This window comes from Ooceraea biroi, chromosome 7 (assembly GCF_003672135.1).
Source record: "Ooceraea biroi isolate clonal line C1 chromosome 7, Obir_v5.4, whole genome shotgun sequence".
In the NCBI taxonomy this organism is placed as follows: Eukaryota; Metazoa; Arthropoda; class Insecta; order Hymenoptera; family Formicidae; genus Ooceraea; species Ooceraea biroi.
In genome coordinates, this window is record NC_039512.1 from 7680975 (window position 1) to 7698734 (window position 17760).

Here is a 17760-nt window from a genome sequence, read left to right on the forward strand (position 1 = left end):
CCATTTGTAAGCTGCGTCCTGAGAGATTCTCCGGGCAATCAACTGCTATGTATAAATTCAGAAAGCACAAGCATCTGGTTTCGACCGTGAAAGTTGCGCTTCGTCGCTACAAGACAAAAAGAAGTGTTTACCTCCATCCTATTTTTTTTCGATCTCATCATCCAAATCGCGAAAGTACGCCTTACTTGCCTCCATTTACTTCAAAAGGGAAATGCAGCCACTGTATCTGATTGCTTTTCCTTCGATGAAACTTCTACGTCTTCCCGTAATCTCAAGGTGATTACGAAAGAACAAGAAACAAAATAATATTTCAGACTTGTGCCTGTAAAAAGACTAAATTTTTTAAATTTATATGTTATGTAATCATAATACACATTTTATATCAATCGTATGTTTCTTATACGCAAACCAAACGGTTTGCATTAATTACATTTGTATATCGTAAATATGTAAGTATACTTTATGGTATTTTATTAATAATATTAAAATATAGTAATGTCAAATAATTAAAAGAAACATGGATTTAAAAAATACTGCTTTATTTTAAAATATTAACATACAGTTTAAATTTCAGGTATAAAATCAAAATAAAAAGTAACAATATTTTTCCAAAAAGTTGAGTATGTGTGTGTATATATATATACATACATACATATTTATATTTGTATATATGTATGTTTATATATATATAATTCTATACATATATATACAGACAGACACACACACAAACATATATGTATATATGTTTAGTACAAATTATTTATAATGTATACATAATATGAATTTATATTTTTATATATAAGTGTATATCTGTTATGTAAATTTTTATAAATTTGGTTGTAATAATAAGAATCACTAAATTAAAAATTGTCAAAATGCAGCCACTGCATATAGCTGCTTTTTCTTCGACAAAACTTACATTTTTCTGTCATCGCGAGGCGATTATGAAAAAATGAGAAACAAACCAATATTTCAGACTTGTAACTAAATTATTGTTTTATCAATCTTGTAAAAATATAATATATATTTTATGACTACAATATATTTTTGTTAATATATATAATATTTTTACTAATAAATTAAAAACTTTTCTGAAAACTTCTATTTATATAATATCTTAATATTTTATTTAACGTAGATTAAATAAAATGATTTCGTTTTAGTTCCGATAAATATTTTGCAGAAAAATGTTTGTTTTATTTATTTGTGCATTTTATATATCTATCCATTTCATATTTTAAATAAATCAAACTTAATTGTTTAAATATTCTGCGTATAATAAAATTGTATATAATACTAAATAATATTATTTATATATATACACACATATACACTTTTTTTACATAAAAAGTGTACTAGAAAATGTTTTTAGTAAAAATAGTTGTTTTATTAAATCTTTTTACTAAAAAACACTGTACAGGTATATAAAACAATGTACACCTACGGTAATTATATTTCCCTGACGTTCACATGAAATTTTTAATATCATTTGTATGATTTTCTAAAAATCGATCATTTTTTATCAAAGATTACCTTAACGATTTTAGTCATTATAAAATCATTAAGTTATTAAGACTTATACATGTTCTTTAATTTCGATCTTAAAATTTTCCCACTCGGATTCTTTGGCACCTCGTCAACAAATGTAACTCCACCTAAAAAAAGAAAAGTCAATATGATTCGCAGTGAACAATAGTCTACAATAGTCTAGTTCTTTCTTCTGCGAGTCCGAATAAAATTACATTTTATTACAATCGAATTATAAAAATATATACGAAAATTAAGATGATATTTTTTCAGATGATATTTTCATATCAGAAAATGTTCTATAGATATCTAAATAGTAACATATACATAATGTACTTATATTCAATTTTTACATAAATATATGTATGTATGCTTAAGAATCGTCACATCTTATCAATGTCGTGAAATAATTAGAAATTCCGTAACGCTATAATGACTGCCGGGAATCAAGTCATACCTTTGAGTTCCTTGTAGTCGGAGACTTTTCCTTTAATGAAGTTTTTAATGTCGTCTTCAGTAGATTTCTTATCCTTCTTCGCGACCACGAACGCTTTCGGTACCTCGCCATACCTCGCGTGCGGAATACCAATCACAGCTGCCTCCTCCACGTCCGGATGCATCCGCAGTAACGCTTCCAATTCCGCCGGCGGTACCTTCGACCAGGCGAAAATAACATTTTAAATTGGTTCAAGTGAACATTTTACACGCCACGGATAGAAATAGGAGATTATCAATTTATATAAATACTACGAGACTGCGAAATTTGGTAATTCGAATGTTACGACTCTTTATTATACATTAAAAATTTTTTTTTTAATCTTTATCATTCATTTCAAATTTTAGAAATTATTAATGTTGCAATTGTTACAAGAGATTAATTTATTATGCGATCAATGTTACAAGAAATCTTCGTATTTTAAGTTGCTTACTAAATATTCACTTGTGTATCAAAAGATCAATTAAAATCAAAGAGAAAAATTGTTTTCTTGTTAGAACACAGACATGTTACCTGGAACCCCTTGACTTTAATAAGCTCCTTTAGTCTGTCTGTAATATAAAAGCTGAAATCCGTATCGAAGTATGCGATATCGCCCGTTTTCAGCCATCCATCCTCGGTTAATGTTTCCTTTGTAGCTGCTTCATCGTCCAGATACCCTTTCATAATGTGAGGTCCTCTGATCCACAACTCGCCAGTTTGCCCAGGAGTGCTAACATCCTGCTTAGTACTTATATCTACCAAGCGTGCTTCGCAAGATGCCACATTATTTCCGATGCTGGCAAATTTCTCTCCTGTTTCAATGAATGCCACTGGCGAACTTTCAGTTAGTCCGTAACCTTAAACAATCATCGTAAAAATTTAAATAAAATTTCACGATATTCTTTCAGTTATGATAAATTATATTTTATGCAATATAGTCTAGTATGTATAATATATGTGTGTGTATGTGTGTGTATGTGTAACAGACTTTGCGTGACATAGGTAGTGTAATATTTTTTGTTATCAAAAAATAGTATTCTAATAGGAAAAGTATGGCTTAAAAATAATAGTTTATAGTTATGAAAATCATTATCGCGAAACTCAAAAATGAAATTAAATATCCAATCTTCGCACATATTTCAAATAAAATTAGAATCTGATATAAAAAGCGTACAAATTTTATGGTGTATTACTGGCTCGCAATTTGAAATATCAAATACCATCCTTGACGAATAAACAATCACGCTAAATAAAAGACGAGGATCTAGAAAGCTATTGATCGAAAATCCAATATATAGATAAAGCTTATACTTACTGTCATTTTCCTAAACTAACTCGTCGGATTCTGCGAATTCGCATGCGTATCACAGAAATATCAATTAAAGTAGGTAAAAGTAGAATTTAATACGGAATTTAATACATCGCTCCCTTTCTCTCTTTCTTTTGACATGGCTTTATTCCATAACGCATGACAAATTCGCCAGATTTCGTTAAAAATTGAACGCGCGTACCGCGCTCGCTCGCAAAGCCCACAAATGCGAGACTCATCCCCGATCCATTCTCATTCGACGTTTCAATTATTACATTCATTTTAACCAGAGAAAAGATATTCAAAATTTGCGTGCATTCAAACGAAATTTCGAAGTCCGATCCACGAAACTCAAATGTCTTGCCTTCTCGCAAATCGAGAATTTCGCGCAGACACTCACCTTGGCGGAACTTAAACAAGTTGCTATCAATGTTGAATTTCTCAAACAGTCTATTGACATCCGTTTCAGCGAGAGGCGCGGCACCGCTCACTGCTAGATGAACGTGCTCGAGATGGTGCTTCTTCACGAGAGGCGAAGCTGACAGGAACAATACTATAGGTGGTACAGCGAATAGTATAGTTGCCTGGAAAATGTATCTGTCGTATTATCACAAATATTTTTATTTACGACTTAAGAGCTTAGAATCTTTATTTTTACAATACAGAATCATAAATAATAAATTTTCACTTTGTAATAATGTTAAAACATTCTTTCTGGTTTCTAATCTAATATTTTAATACTTTTCGGCAAACAAATCTATTCGTGCGTAATAGATTTGTAATAAATTTACCTTGCTTTTCTCCATTACGTTAAGAAACAATTCCGGGACAAATTTTGGAATGGTAACTATTCTGCCACCACTAGAAAGACGTTGTAGCACCGCACCATTCAATCCATAAATGTGGAAAAATGGCAGTACCATAGGTATTATCTCTTGAAACGTATCTAGAAAATGAAAGAAAAATTAAAGAGGAAATTATAATAACAAATTCGCTGATCTATTAGGTCACCATTAGATCATAAATCAGCAGAAAGTACTTTCAAAAATTTTATAAAGGTGACTGATTTTAACGCATAATTTAATTAAACTTGTAAATTTTATAAAAGTAAGAATACTTGATAACTTAGTAAATAATATCAAAGTTACCTGTAGTAGGTCTGAATATATCATGATAACAAGCATTGGACATTATAATATTTGAAACTAAATTGCGATGTGTTAGCATAACACCCTTTGGTAATCCAGTCGTGCCACTTGAGAATGGTAAAATTGCTACATCATCGCAAGATACGTCCACGTTTACAGGTGGCAATGATTTGCCTCGCGTTATAAGATCCTAAAAAATTGACAAAATTATCCTTAACCAATGTCTTGCAATGTCTCATCGTACTTAATAATATCCTTTTGCAAAAGTTAAATATTATTAATTTATTTATCTGAATATTTTTTTAATACTAAAACTAACATTAAAAGGTATCGAATCTTCTGGAATAGGGCCAGTCTTATCATCGATCACAATAAAAGGGGCTTTAGGTGGAAGACACGCTGCTTTTGCAGCTAACGCTACAGATGCAATCGCGGTCGAAGTGATGATTGCTTTTGCGTTGGCTTTCAATAGTTGCCTTGATATTTCCTCTGAAAATTTTCATATATTTGTATATATTTATATATACTTTCTATATATCTGAATATAGAGTATGAAAGATCAGAAAGATCAGGTCAAATTTATAAAATATATTAATGAAATCGAGTAGAGAGAAGTAAAAAAAGTTCATATAAATCTATGAATCATAAAAAATTTACAAATAACGGGGCAGTCTAAATTTGTTAGTAAAGCATTGTTAAATATAAATTTATATGAACTATTTTTACTCGGTTTCATTAACACACTATATAAATTTGATTTGCATAGTATATCTGAGAAATAACAGGACATGAAATGACGTACCTGCAGTGTACTGCGGATTTATAGTAGTAACAATAAGTCCACCCAACGAGCTACCGAGAAAGGCTAAAACTGTCTCTGGAAAATTGGGCGCTATCAATGCTATCACATCGCCCTTCCTGAGACCCAAGTCGTGCAAACTTCTGCTGATATAATAGCACGCATCTTTTGCTTGCGCATATGTGTACTGCTTCCCACTTATACCGCATTCCTGCACAAAAATATACGATAGAATTGACATCGCGTATTAATTTTTCACACGTACACTTGTCACTTGCAATTACTTTAATTGATAGTGCTGATTGCGCTTATTTTTCCAATACTTTCTGTCTTTGTAAATATTTTTTCTTAATTCTTTCAAATAAAAGTTGTTGCAAATAATTGATCTGTAACTCTGCTTGAAAAAGATAATGCGGTTAGTTAAAGATGTTCTATCTAAATAATCTACCGTATATGATAATGATTTAACAGATTATCAAAATTACCAAAGCGATTTGATTGGGATACTTCTCGCTGTCCCTCCAAACGCACTCATTAATCGAGACTTCTGGATAAGAAATCTCGCCAAACGGAGATGGGATTATTTTCTCGCCGTTTGGTCCCGACACAATCTTTATGTGTGATGAGGTCGTTGCACGCCTTAACGTAAGAGTCAATGACCTTATACCAACATCCACTCGGGCCAGTCTCTGGATACCGCGAAATACATGCGTCGCCATAATTGGATGAAACAGCACTATTAAATTATAAGTAGTTGATTGAACAGTTCGTCTGAAATCTAAAAATGAGAAGAGATAATTAATATATAAATATAAATAAATTCTGTTGTAATTCTATGAAATTATGAAATGAGTATAACGCTAATAATTTTGTATATCAATCAAGATTAATGTTATTTTATAAGGTAATCTCAGAATAGATGGATTATCCTGTCTGTAGTCCTACAAACGTAACAATACTTTATTGACGCTTGTTGAAAGAACACGCTTCCTACTGCACGGCCTGCACGCTGACGAAGAATATTAAAAAGATGTCAGAATGGAGCACTACAAAGGCATGCTTAGAGTGGCCGATATTGATTTCCAGATTTCATGAAAAACACCTGGTAATTGATAACGAAACATGTCAATATTAGCCACTCACAAAGCGGCCAAAGAAAGTAAGCAGAAGTAATGCAGAAGAACCGAAACAAGATATTGCTCTCCGTTTTCTTCGATTCGAAAAGAATCAACCAATGAACGCTGATTATCATATGGATGTTCCGTGTTGTTTGCTCGACTTTGACTTAAATACTAAATGTCAAAAGTCGTCGTCGCTTCTGTACGATAATGTGCCAACACATAAACCAAGATTGTACGTGATTTCTTGGTCATATGGAAGGCATCACACCTCCCACATTCACCTAACTTGGCTCTGCGTGACGTTTCCAAAATTCAAATTAACAATAACGACAAGCGTTATGACATTCAGTACATCCAAAGAACTTCAACTGTAGTTTAGTTTTAGTTAATTCTGAAAACAAAGTACATCATCCGCTTCAAAAAAATTTTTTAATCACTTTCAACTTTATATTAACTCAAAAGGAGTGTATTTTGAATAAAAAAATCAAACAATAATTAATGTCTTGTATTTTTTTCGTTTTGTATTTTTTATCAATCGCACTAAAGTCTGGGTACCGTACATACTAAACAAGAAGCTGGAAATATATGACTCTAAACAAACCTATGGAAAGTTTATTCCTTAAATATTTCAAAATGAAATATGCATATAAAATAGTAAATAACAGTCTTTTTGCTGATTCACTCAGAAGTAGATATCAGTTCTACAGTTTTGTTTATCTCCGCGGCCCCACATAAAAAAATTTTGCTTATCAGTTTATTACTACATAATGAACATTCGAAATGTCATGTGTTCATATCCTAATTCTTAATGTTTATTTATTCACACGACTTTTCTGTGCTATAAATAATTGTATATGATAACAAATGAGTTTAACAGACATATTTTTCCCATATATTCAATCGATGAATTTTATCGTTGCTATTTTAAATTATCTTTCATATTAAACGATACAAACATCGTCAGAGGCAAATACAGTAAAGATGGCAATACTAAATGGATCACTGCAAATGGATCAACTAGTTGATTGAAGATATGCTGATTCATGCCGAGAAGCAACAAATGTTTATTGATAATGATGTGCAATCAGCATTTGTATCAGTTGACCAATATAAGTACTGTACAAAGTTCACACTTTCTTGAATAAGTAGAAAATATTTTGTCTCGATGGTCGTGACGTCCATCAGACGTAAATAAAACGTATATTTAGTCAATTTTCCTCACTGCTTTAGACGTATTTTGATGTATTATCGTTCATACAGACAATCTGATCTCAAAATCAGATAACAATGACTTGGCGTATTTGTCTAAAAGGAGACAGCTTCTTACGTAACGAACATTCGAAATTCCTACACGATCGAGCATGCTACAAAAATCATTTCATCTTTTACAAGTATATAAAACAAGTTATTTAATAATAATATGTATTATTACGTTTAAAATTTTTACATTAAATTGATCTTTTTATATATAAAAGATTGTTATATACATGATATATATAATTTATTATAGAATATCTGACAAGAGAATAATAAGATTGCATGATAAGCATGATTAGCTGATACAGCATGATTAATGAAGAAACTAATAAAAAAATAGCTGTTAGCAACTATCTTCTATTTCTAAAACTCAAAACTCCAAAGAAAACGATTCACTGGATAACATTTCAATCATTAAGGCAGTTATGGCAAAAAGCCAATTTGACAGCAGATCTTGCAACAAAAACTTATTTACCCACTATTTTTTTGTATAATGATATATGCGTACGTAATAATCAGAATACGATACGAATACGAATAAATAATCAGAAAACGAATATTATTTAAAAGAAAAATAGCATCATTACAGTCATTGTGTTCACGAATTAGACAATTATATAGAAACGGTAAATAGAATTCGTATGATGTATAAAACAAGTTGTAAGAACACATTGTATGAATATAATTTGCATATGCATTGCGTTTACATTTCCGATAGATAACAAACAAATTTTTATTGCAAAAACAAACTTGTACGATAACAAAATATAAGATAGCAAAAATAGTCTTATTTATTATCTGTTATTAAGAGAATTTTTCTTCCGTTTATCTTATTTTTTCTGATAACAGTAATATCACTATATTCCCATACAGCATAGAAGCTTGCACCAACATTGCAGAGATATATATTCGCAAAATACCAGCACACTTGTAACAACATGACATTAATATTTCGGAAACATTGCACAATCAACATTTGTAATTAATTACTATTAATTATAATTCATTTTATTAAAACATTGGAGTCTTCCTATCCTAACGAGATTCGTCCAAATCTATTCGACCAATGATGTGTGATGACCAGAATCTGAGCTCGGTAATATGCGCATGCGGTATTTGTCTCTTTCGACTATCTAAAGAACATGGTGGTTGTACGACGCGAGCATCATTCTAAAAGAAAGTAGTTACGTAAAAGAAAAAGGTAAGTACTTTTTTATAATATTATGTCTAATTATAGCACTTGTGTGCTGTTAAAATCTTGTATCTATTAATTATAATAGAGAATCACTCTATTTGCCTATCTCACGGTTTATATCACTATAACCTCAAAATTATGGAAATTTATTAGAAAACTGCATATTAATAGTTGTAATATTTTTAATAACTTTTTCTGTTATAGAAGCTGTTCGTGAAATACACAATCATGCCACTGATGCAGAAATTGCTGAATGCATTTCCAAGTGGCTTGCTCAAGCTTCGGTTAGGATTGAGAGATCAAAGTATGTCATTTTACATATAATTCTATACATACTTGCAGTATGTATATTTTTATGTACTTTTATGCTAATATATGAATTTTAATTCCTATTTTATTTTTACAGGCAAAATACAAACAAAAACGATGAAGATTCAATTATTTAATTAAAGGAAAAATATTTTAACATAATTAAAGGAAAAATAATATCTCGAAAAGAGGATTTTTAAGTTTTTTTTATAAAGAACAGTTACTTTTTTTATAACAAACATAGAGAAAATGTTTATTTTATTTTTTATTACTATTGTTATATTACATATAATTGTCTATTTATGTTAATAAATAAAAATATTGAAGTTATATCAATAAAAATATTTAAAGTATACAATAATGAATAATTATAATTATTGCAAATTCATTACATTGCAATATTATTATGACGTTTCGTTGCAATGTTCCGAAAAGCGGACATTTTCACATTCCTGCAATCCCATAGCAATGTTGCAGAAACATTTCGCAGTGAATTTGCAATGTTGCTACGTTGTGGTGGAAGATTCCTGCAATATATATGCAATCTTTGCGTGCTGTATGGGTTATATTATTTCTTATAAAATAAGATTACTAACGTATTGTTTATTATTCATTATTATTGTACATTACACGTAAGTACGATCAATGTGGACATTTATTGATATTTATACGATTTTTGTAATTATATAATTTTTATAATTTTGCAATTATAGAATTTTTTGATAAAGATCTACAGAGACGGAGAAATTTGCATTTACTTTCTTGAGAGCACTTTCAGAGTATTGTCTATTTAATAACATCGAATCAAAGCTATTTATAAAGTTGCGTATTTACTTTTTTAGAAAGTATCAGAAAATCCGTATAAATATCAGTCTCTCGAACGGAATATACATAGTGACCTCATTCTGCTGACCATGCACCACATGAACTTGAACCGGTTTCACGGGACAAATCATAAACACCCATACTTGTGAAATGCGTTATGTTAATTATATATCTTGATATACTATAAAACTATAAAGTTATATCACTTCGAAACTCTGTATATTTTATACAAATACATATTCAGCATGTTTTAAGAAAAAGATCGGAACAAATAAAATTCGGGTTTTATTATGTTTGTACTGAGCTGCATTGTAAGTATAAAATTAAAACTGGCCGTGAATTGTAGAGCCGTGCAGAAACGATCACTGACTGTACTCGCTAGATCAAATTTCGAGCTAATAAAATCAATATAAGCGTATCCTCGATAAGCATTCTTTGAAATCAAACCTTGTTCTTCGCTTTACTGCAAAGAATTATTTCTTTTGTCCCATATGATCTATTGGATATAATGTATTAGATATCAGAACAGTTGTAACTAGATTTTCTCAGAAATTTATGTTCAACGTATTCTTGTTTTATCTAGCTATGTTCTGTTTTCATTGACGACCTTGCATGTGCTTGATCTGAATATATGTGCTGTGCTTCTAATTTTGGTTCATCAACCGTATACATACATATGTACGAAACTTTACATACATATTATGCTTATAACATTGGCGTGAGCCTTTAAAATCTCGACGATCTTTATCGATGAAATTCTTTAAATTTATACTAAAGCGGAATAACATCGATCAGTTGAATATTTGATTATTAAAGACGAGACGAGATTCTTGTTTTCAATCTTGAACCAAGAATAGCAGCGGCCTTCATAAATCACATTGGAATACAATTGCGTAAGCAGATAGGCAGAAACAAACTATGATTTACGACGTGTTTTACCCTTTCTTCTTTTTTTGGGCCCTTCCGTCTGTAGTAGGTAGCGTGGATCCGCGATTTATTTCTAGCGATGACAGAACGCTATCTCATTCACGGTGATTAATCAGCATCCGCGACAAATCGGCAGAAATGCGTCGCTGTAGCACGCAGTGCCGAAGTGCGTTGCTGAAGGGAATTTACACTTTCACGTGAACGAAAAAGAAAACTCGCGGACATTGACGCCAGAAGACTCGCACGAACTGAACCGTCGAGTTGAGCTCTCGACCGGTCACTGCAACGCCGATCGGTGAATCACTGATGTCTACGTGGCTGCCTTTACTAACAGACTGCTGGATTCTTTAGTAAACCATTCGACTATGTAGCGACATTGATACCAGCGGGCTCCCCACCATCGGCTTATCATACGGCAGGAAGGCATTTAAAGAAAATACTATGCAATAAGAATCGTGTAATAGATGCAATGTTGCACCGAAACATATTTACTTATTATAATTATTATAATTAAGCTATTACAGATAAGTTAGACGTGATAATCTTATTATTGCTCAGTCGAAGTTAAAAGAACATCGATAATCTTCAGACATGCCACGCTTTTTATACAATATTCAGATGTATTATATCGTAGCATTCCATACTGACAATGAGTATACTCGATACAGCAATGATAGAATGAAATAATCTTTATGAATAATTCTAATTACTTTGTTTTTAAGAAGTATATTTTAAGAAAATATTTTTTAAAAAAGTTTTTAAAAAGATAAGTGTCTCTTATATAACTTAATGAGAGACGATAGTAAGAAATGTCGAAGCGTGAAACCAACGGTTGTCATCACGCAGATTTCTTTGTTGATGTATATTAAGCGCATATTAAAGAATTTGATGACGCGTGTTAGTTATTTTAAATTCAGAACTTTGATATATCAACAAAACTTTATATCTGCATATTATTTCTGATTATATTATTTTATGTATTACAAAAATGATCCATTATTCGTACAAAGAAACAATGCAAGGAAAACTAAAAATTAATAATAATACAATTGTAATATTTCTTCAACAAATTCTTTCAGCAAAAGAGAAAAAATAAATTATTTCTCAAAAAATCACTAATGATCGCAAATTAAATATATAATATATATAAAAGAAAAGTCTTTTTCTCTTCATAAAAGACACGACTTTGAACTTTGAACTAATACTGTAACTAAACAATACGTAACGTCTAATACAACCTTAATTACGTAAACATCTCAAATGTGTATAAATTAGCATTTTATGTATAAAAGATTTACATATTATTATTATATATCTCTTACATATCATATAGTAGCAATTTATTGAAACTATTAACATACATAACAGACACGATATAAAATATTACGAATCTATCGGTTTTGCGAAGAAAAGAGAATTATTTAACACGTTGCAACGGAATCACGAAGTAACAATATAATAATATTTAATAATATTTATGATCTATTTCCCCATTATATGCGATGTAACATATTAATAATATTAATATGAATTACTAATATCAATTAATTTATAAATCTAACAGGCATATGCAAATATCTATGAATAATGCACAATTATTACATATTGTGGAAACCGTTTACTTTAGATCCTTATGTACTTTAGGTAATGTATAAATATATATTATACGAACACACAAATACAATAAATTGTTATTACTTACATATATTTTTGTTACTGCGATATATCCACTACGTAAAAATATTTGTAAGCACACAAGGCATTTCATTAGCAGCGAAACTATCCGCTTCAAGAATGGATTCAGCATTGAAGAGCAATCAAAACAGTTAATATAAATCTGTACATTTGACCCTGCTTCAGCGGGTTTGTACGCGAAGATATCCATCCTCTTGCCATCTAGCGTTACGTGTGAAACGAGAATGCAATGCTTACCGTAATATGTCGACAATAACGCGAATTAGCGTCTAATTTCTTACACAAAAATACATAAAACGATCGATATACGTTGCAACCATACGTTGCAACCATAGATACAACAAGACACAATAAACTGAGCGTACTTGAAGAAAGGAATTTGGAAAAAAGGAGACATTTGTTTCGGGACGTAATATAACAATAAGAAAATTTGCGATGCGACAAGATGAAGAATTGCGAGTGGTCCTAAAGCAATCATTGCGCGTTTTATTGCATATCAACATTTATTTAGAGCAACGTATACTTTGTAAAGCCGCCAGTTTTGCGATTTCTGCGCGTTAGTCAATCCGCGCTTGCCAAAGCGCTAATGCGTCGGCGCATCTTCATCGACGCCGACGCCGACACCGATGACGCTTGCCGGAGCAGGACCGTCCGATTAAAAACGTGCGATACAAAGAATGACAATGTAACATACAATTGAGTCTCCCAGTAAAAGTATATTTAAATATATTTATTTTTAATTTCTTTAAAATATTCTACGTTTGTACTGCGTCATTCTTTAACGCGCAAGTAGATAACATGAATTTAATATAAAATTTCCGGTTTGTTAAGTAGTCTCAATTTTACTTATCAACAATGTTTCAGTTCATTACAGAAAACGGTTTTAAAAGTGGCGCAGCATACAAGACCAATAAGTGTGTGCTCAAATAAAGAAATTCAGATACATTCCACAAGCAATATTTGTGCAACATATTATGTACGATTAATGATTGTTTAAAAAAATCAGTGTAACAATAACTTTCGTAGTATATTATTAATATATTAATATATTAAGCATATTTTTTTGTATTTTCAATTGTCCTTATTAATCCACGTATTCGTGGATACGGACTCCAGTACTGCGACACTCCTGTATCTGTTTGAAACCTGCGCTCAAGGGCGACGGCCATGTCGACGTGGACCCTGCAGTGCTCCCCCGTTGCAACCCACATACACCCTCGGTTGACGGCGACTCGCACGAAGAAACGATCGCTCTTGAGAAACGGATAGAATCAACTTGCAGCACGTAATCGTCGCGTCAGATCACTCTCGCACGGAGAATTTGGGCTATGAATGAAGACCCAACCCTTTCACTTCGAGGTAATTAACGTCCCCTACGTCTAACAGTGCTTGTGTATTTGTTCGCTGTGTCGGGAGAATCCATCGCGCAAATTCGTAGCTGCTTCGATCGTATAAAAAGTCATGAATTATGCAAATCATAGAATAATCACGCGAGGCAGTGTGCTCGAGTGATTACATAAACGATAATACCTAAGCAAGTGGCGACTTTCCTATCGATTGCGTTATTTACGCTCAAGGAGGAGTGTTCTGCGATTGTATATTATTATTACGGAGTGTACAAGGTTGGTACATCTTCTCGTGCAACGTCATTTTGACGTTTGCCATTCTAGTCGATCGTTAAGCGGCTCTAATTAAAGTCGCGAACCAAAAAGACTCCCTGCATTATGCCAAAAAAAATTGTTAACGCGCGCTACGTTATTTTGAGAGAGTTTATTTTTCTGTATAAATGAAACACTTGGAGCTTTCTGTAGTTTTTTGCTCCAAGCTTTGGCGTGAAAAATATTCTACTAGTTCTATCTTTATCTTTGGTAAAACGTATCTGTGGTGAAGAAATAGTTTATATTTAATATTTTCTTAATTTTTTCTAATGTAATGCAAAGGGATTTTAAATATATTAATAAAACGTTCTAAATAACATCTCTTTTTAGGTTTTAGCAGTGCTGCTTCTATCTGTGATTCCATGGCCGGGACCCAGTGTCTTTAAAATATCATGTCCCCGCGATCGAGCGTCCGTAGTGAGGAGGATAGTTCACAAGGTAAGAACTAGTCCATTGTTTAACTAATACTTGAATAAATTCAAGTTATTCACCAAACGGTTTAATATATTTAAATAATACGAGAAACTTTCACGTAAAAGTACGATTAAAGAAAATTTCGATATTATATCAATTTATCCATAAAGATAAAAATAAAACGATGCAGCAACTGACTTTCGCCGGGATTTCAGAGATGGATGCCAGTACTGAAGAAGTATCAAGTGGAATTACCATTGGAATGCCCATTCCACGAAAGTCGGGACATCTTTCGACCGCAACAAAAGGCGAAGCACCAACACAGACCGTCGCAATGGACTTGCGGGCTCTGCGGCAAGTCCTTTTACGCCGAGAAACATTTGGATGCCCACTTCGATAACAGACATAAAAGCAACGTTAATACGGTAAGCGTTAAAAACTAGGTGCATATCGTTTGTATTACAAAAAGTTTATATAAGAAACATTGCATGCAATTTGTAGACAGACAAAAAAGACATGCATAATTACTGGATAGATCTATGAATATAACATAACGTTTCCATTTATTCGCGAGCATATTTTTAAAACTTCTACGTCTTCAAACGCCGTTGTCTTTATAACTCACTTTTCTATTAGCCAAAAGTCCTTCTTAGAAATTTCTCAACGCTCATATTAAATGAAATCTAACAAATCTCAGTTTAGATACTATATAACTATTACCCGGCATCGTGAAATAATAAAGTTTTTGTCGTGTGTCAGGCAGAGGATGCGGTGTGCCTGGCAGATTATTGCGACATCATGCGCTGCGACGTGCTGGGCAATCGCGACTTCGAGAATTCGGTGGACGACGACGACGGCCACCTGAACACCGACATCCAGGTGTGGCGCGAGAACACTGAACAGCAGCGGCGACAGCAGCAGCAGCAGCATCAGCAACGCAGCACTTCCGTAATGCCATGCGAATCGCGTGGCATCACCAGGATGTATCGCGCGGATAAGTCCTGCGCCATTGCTGGCGGTGGTGCGGTAACAAATCTGCAGCGTTATTGCCGCCGCGATGATCAGGACGGCGGTGACATGCACAATCACAGACTAGTGAGAACGTCGTATCACGGCGAGATCGCTGGGCCGGACAACAAGAGCAGCGCCTGCGACGGCGAAGAGGACGAAGACGAAGATGACGAGGAAGAGGACGCGGAGGACGAAGAGAACCTGGTGGAAGCGGCGCTACCCGCTGTCGACAAGAAGAAGCGACGACGGGGACTACACCTCAGGAAGCTCAAGTCACACTGCAAGCCGGAAGAGCTGCAGAAGCTGAAGACCCAATGTGAAGTGAGTTGCTTCAGCCTTGAAGTAAAATCCTTGTTCCAGATACATGCAGCATAATTTTATCAAAAATAATGATAACTGAGATTGAGATAAAAGTCTGCGCACCGTCTCTCGATTGTCGATGTTCATCTGAAATATCAGTTAATAACTCCGGTTAATCACTCGAATGATTCGAATGAAGATAGTGCGCGACTTTTGAACGTTTCACTTGATATTTTGACGCAATGGGCGCGCCTGCAAACACGCCCATCTGCACACACAGATACTGATAATGTATAGCTAAATCATTGTACTTATCGCGCACTTTAATTTTTTTTTTGTCAACAGATACTCGTACACGATTGCATCGCCGGGCTACTCGCTAATCTCTCCGTGCGGGATTTTCAAGAGATCGAAGGTAAGCGATTTATTGCATAGTCGATTAACGGAATCGTTGATGTTACACAATTTCTGTCAACAGGGGAGCTGAATCGCGCGATCTGCTGGTACCTCAGTTGCGACAGATACTGGGAGGACACAAAGAGGCCACAACGTCATACCCCCTGGTACCTGCTGACTATTTTCACGGTACTCCTGTTCTCGTCGATCTACGTGTGCTACTACATTATTTGGGTCTGCTTCAAGTACGTGCTCAAGTCCCGAATTAAAATTCCTCGTAACTCCTTTACTCACTCGTAGCAGGACACTCAACTTGAGGACCATTAGGAAAGGTGAAATCTCAATCAAACTGGCACGCCAGTATGAAAGGCTATAAGAAGCGGTCTATGCGATAAAGATTAAACAGCAAATAATCGATATCATAAGACTTACATAACATTGCTCGCGCACGGACTTCTTTGAAGTAATCTTGCGCATAGTGTTATACGCGAATCTACATACGGCTTTCATCGCCTACATGTTTGTCTGATAATAAGAACTGAGTACGCGATTAAAAGAAGAATGTTCAAAATAATTTTCTAGATATCGTTTCTTAAATAGTCTGAAGAGTTAACTTTTTTATTGTGAAAATTTTTAAACGTCAGCTACTCGTGATGATGATCATTATTAGAAGAACAGTGCCATTATTAAGATCCGATGTACACGAAGAATTTTAATATAGCTCCTTTTATAATCTTGTTACAGCACGGATGAAGATAGATTGGACGGTACCGGAAGCATGGATTACAATGGTAGCACAGATCGTTCGAGCACCTCTCCCTTACATGACCCGAGTATTCGCGAGGGCAGGTTGGAGAGACGGAAGGGTGGCGATCACGGAGATGAGAATTTACCTTTATCGAGCGAGGACATGCCCGATCACTACATCTACGTCTCGTACCCGCCCGACCTGAAGCGGCGACTTCTTGAGAGGTAAATCGGCACGCGCGAAAGCAGACTTGCAAAGCGTGCTGCCTCACAATCGCATACAGTGATTCTCCTGCTTACAGCTGCTACAACAGGACCACTCGTCTGTAATCCGACAAGGCGGATTAGGAGGGAGGGAAACTTATGGGAAATGCGACAGCAAGATCTGATCCCGCACAAAAGAATACACTCGAGGTTGAATCTCTTCACTCCCATTTTTCTCGCTATCCTCGTGTTTTGTATACCAAATGTGAATAAATTGCATCATAGACAAGACATCAATTATTTGCGCTCGGTTTCTTTTTGCTCTATTATATTGCCGTGGAGACCTCACGCTGCATGATTGCGCCTGATTCAAAGAGGAAGATACATTCAATTTGCGATTATGATCTTATTATATGGACTTTCATCCTCGATGGCCTGAA

At 33.8% G+C, this 17760-nt stretch overlaps 2 protein-coding genes across 4 annotated transcripts; one reads left to right on the forward strand and one right to left on the reverse strand.

Moving 5' to 3' along the window:
• Positions 1-1365: 1365 nt before the first annotated feature.
• On the reverse strand, positions 1366-11269 carry LOC105279269 (4-coumarate--CoA ligase 1). The gene is made up of 10 exons (XM_011338930.3): positions 10908-11269; positions 5747-6039; positions 5265-5472; positions 4782-4951; positions 4463-4652; positions 4106-4260; positions 3715-3898; positions 2537-2862; positions 1985-2180; positions 1366-1655 (listed from the first exon to the last, which is right to left on the reverse strand). Exons 2-10 carry the CDS (start codon positions 5978-5980, stop codon positions 1570-1572), a joined length of 1749 nt encoding a protein of 582 aa, XP_011337232.1. The 5' UTR covers positions 5981-6039; positions 10908-11269; the 3' UTR covers positions 1366-1569.
• A 2477-nt stretch (positions 11270-13746) lies between these two features.
• On the forward strand, positions 13747-17616 carry LOC105279268. 3 transcript variants are annotated; one of them, XM_011338928.3, is made up of 8 exons: positions 13750-13949; positions 14579-14686; positions 14878-15087; positions 15422-15994; positions 16319-16388; positions 16452-16614; positions 17114-17341; positions 17401-17616. In XM_011338928.3, the coding sequence occupies exons 1-8, from the start codon at positions 13923-13925 to the stop codon at positions 17444-17446; spliced, it is 1425 nt and encodes a 474-aa protein (XP_011337230.1). In that variant the 5' UTR covers positions 13750-13922; the 3' UTR covers positions 17447-17616. The 3 variants fall into 3 exon arrangements, with proteins under 3 accessions (XP_026827235.1, XP_011337230.1, XP_011337231.1); XM_011338929.3 differs by having other exon boundaries at positions 17419-17616; XM_026971434.1 differs by lacking the exon at positions 17401-17616 and having other exon boundaries at positions 13747-13949; positions 16452-16701; positions 17114-17243.
• The last annotated feature ends 144 nt before the right edge of the window (positions 17617-17760 follow it).